The sequence below is a fragment of the Primulina eburnea genome, chromosome 6, assembly GCF_022965805.1.
Source record: "Primulina eburnea isolate SZY01 chromosome 6, ASM2296580v1, whole genome shotgun sequence".
NCBI lineage: Eukaryota > Viridiplantae > Streptophyta > Magnoliopsida > Lamiales > Gesneriaceae > Primulina > Primulina eburnea.
The window spans coordinates 19,866,222-19,868,387 of NC_133106.1; the positions used below are offsets into that span (position 1 = coordinate 19,866,222).

The 2,166-nt window shown below is 35.4% G+C and overlaps 1 protein-coding gene across 1 annotated transcript; it reads left to right on the plus strand.

Annotated features, from left to right (window-relative positions):
- The first annotated feature begins 757 nt into the window (after positions 1-757).
- On the plus strand, positions 758-1,081 carry LOC140835365 (uncharacterized). Its single transcript, XM_073200854.1, has one exon. The coding sequence runs from the start codon at positions 758-760 to the stop codon at positions 1,079-1,081; it is 324 nt and encodes a 107-aa protein (XP_073056955.1).
- The last annotated feature ends 1,085 nt before the right edge of the window (positions 1,082-2,166 follow it).

Here is a 2,166-nt window from a genome sequence, read left to right on the forward strand (position 1 = left end):
GGAAAAATAATCGACCCAAACAAAGATTATTTCCTGGCCAGATTTTAGGTATAATATATCTACTTCTAAGTGCATTTATGTCTATGTGAAAAATATTTGGCCCAAAAGGAACTATTTTTTGGTCAGATTTCAGATTTAATAAGCGACCAAAAAGACTATTTGTTTATCTGTCTGCAGAAAATAATCGACTCAAAGGAATATTATTTTTTGTCCAGATTATAAGCACATTATTATGTGGTCTTAAAGCATGTCAAAACTATGCAGAAATTAATCGATCCAAAGGAAAATTATTTTCTTGTTAGATTGTAGGCACATTATATGATATTAAGTTGTGTTAAATTTATGCGAAAAATGATTGGCCCAAAGGCATGTCATTTTTTGGCCAAAATTTAGCACAATATTAGGTACTAAATATGTGATAGTTTTGGATTTATCCATGCATGCAATTCTCGGTCCAAAGAAAGGCATATTATTAGCCGAATTTATTATCAATATTTAATAACAATGATATTTGAGTGAACCACTTACAAATTGTTATTTTTGTTCAAATACTACATTTCAATATTGTGCTAGGTACTTTTTTTATAGGCCCACCATCTATCTCTATGCATATATTTTTGTAATTTATTTACTTTGAATATATGCATGGAGTATAATTATAACATCTTCTATATCTTCCAACCTGAACAACATTACAGTACTTAATGGCTCAAACTTCAAGAAATGGAAAAAACATGTTATGATAGTTCTCGGTTGCATGGATTTGGACAATGCGCTAATGAAAGATCGTCCTGCACCTTTAACCAGTTCAGGAACTGCTGATCAAAAGTGTTCTTTGGAAAAGTGGGAGCGATCAAATCGCATGATTCTAATGATTATGAGTTTCATTCCAAATACTATAAGGGATGTGATTCCTAAAGAAAATGATGCCACAAAGTTCCTTACTCAAATAGAAGATCGTTTCGCTGCAAACGAAAAGGTGGAGACAAGTAGTATTCTGACTAAACTTGTCTCAATGCGGTACAAAGAGAAAGGGTACATAAGGGAGTACATAATGGAAATGTGGAATCTTGTGACTTGACTAAAAGCATTCGAGTTGGAATTGTCAGAAGACGTAGTCATGAATTTAGTCTTGATCTCTCTGTCTGTGCAATTTAATCAATTCAAAATAAGTTATAATACCCATAATGACCTTCTTATACACACATGGTTCCTCAGGATTCTTAGTAAAACGAAACTCTTTGACTGTACTATCGAATCTGAGGTTCCAACTCCTAGATGCCTACTTCAGACCATAAATAGATCTCTGAAGTTTGCATATCATATGCTCACTTCCGACAGATGTAAACCCTCAGGTTGAGACATGTAAATCTCCTCTTTAATATTCCCATTAAGAAAGGTTCTCTTGATATCCATCTGCCATATCTCATAGTCATACCATGCAGCTATGGCTAACAATAACCTTATAGACTTGAACATTGCACCTGGAGAAAAGATTTCCTCAAAGTAAACTCCTTTTCTTTGAGTATATCCTTTTGCTACCAATCGTGCCTTGAAGGTCAATACATTCCCATCTGCCTCAAGTTTCCTCTTGTAAATCCATTTACATCCTATGGGAACAGTTCCCTCAGGTGGATCCACAAAATTCCACATTTGGTTCGAATGCATGGAATTCATCTCAGATTCCATTGCTTCAAGCAACTTGGATGAATCAACATAAGATAACGGTTTCTTGAAGGTAAATGGATCACATCCATGGTTAGGCTCATCATGGCTCTCTTCAAGAAGCAGACCATACCTCATATGTGGTCTCGAGACACTCTTGGATCTTCTAGGAGCTTATATCTCCTCTCTTGGCTCTTCGGGTGTGGGTTCTTCAAATGTGGGTGTTTCTCGAACCTCTTCGAGTTCTATCATTTCCACTTTTCTATCAAATAGAAATTCCTTTTCCAAAAAGGTTGCATTCATAGAAACAAACACCTTTGTTTCTTGGGGATGATAGAAATAATATCCAACTGAATTTCTTGGATATCCCACAAAGTAACATAAAATGGATCGACTATCCAATTTATCTCCCACTAGGCTTCACATAAGCAGGGCATCCCCATATTCTAAGATAAGAATATTTGGGAGGCTTACCCATCCGTATTTCATATGGTGTCTTAT

Coding starts and splice junctions, on each gene's coding strand:
- LOC140835365 (XM_073200854.1), top strand. CDS start 758: ATGGATTTGGACAATGCGCTAATGAAAGATCGTCCTGCACCTTTAACC.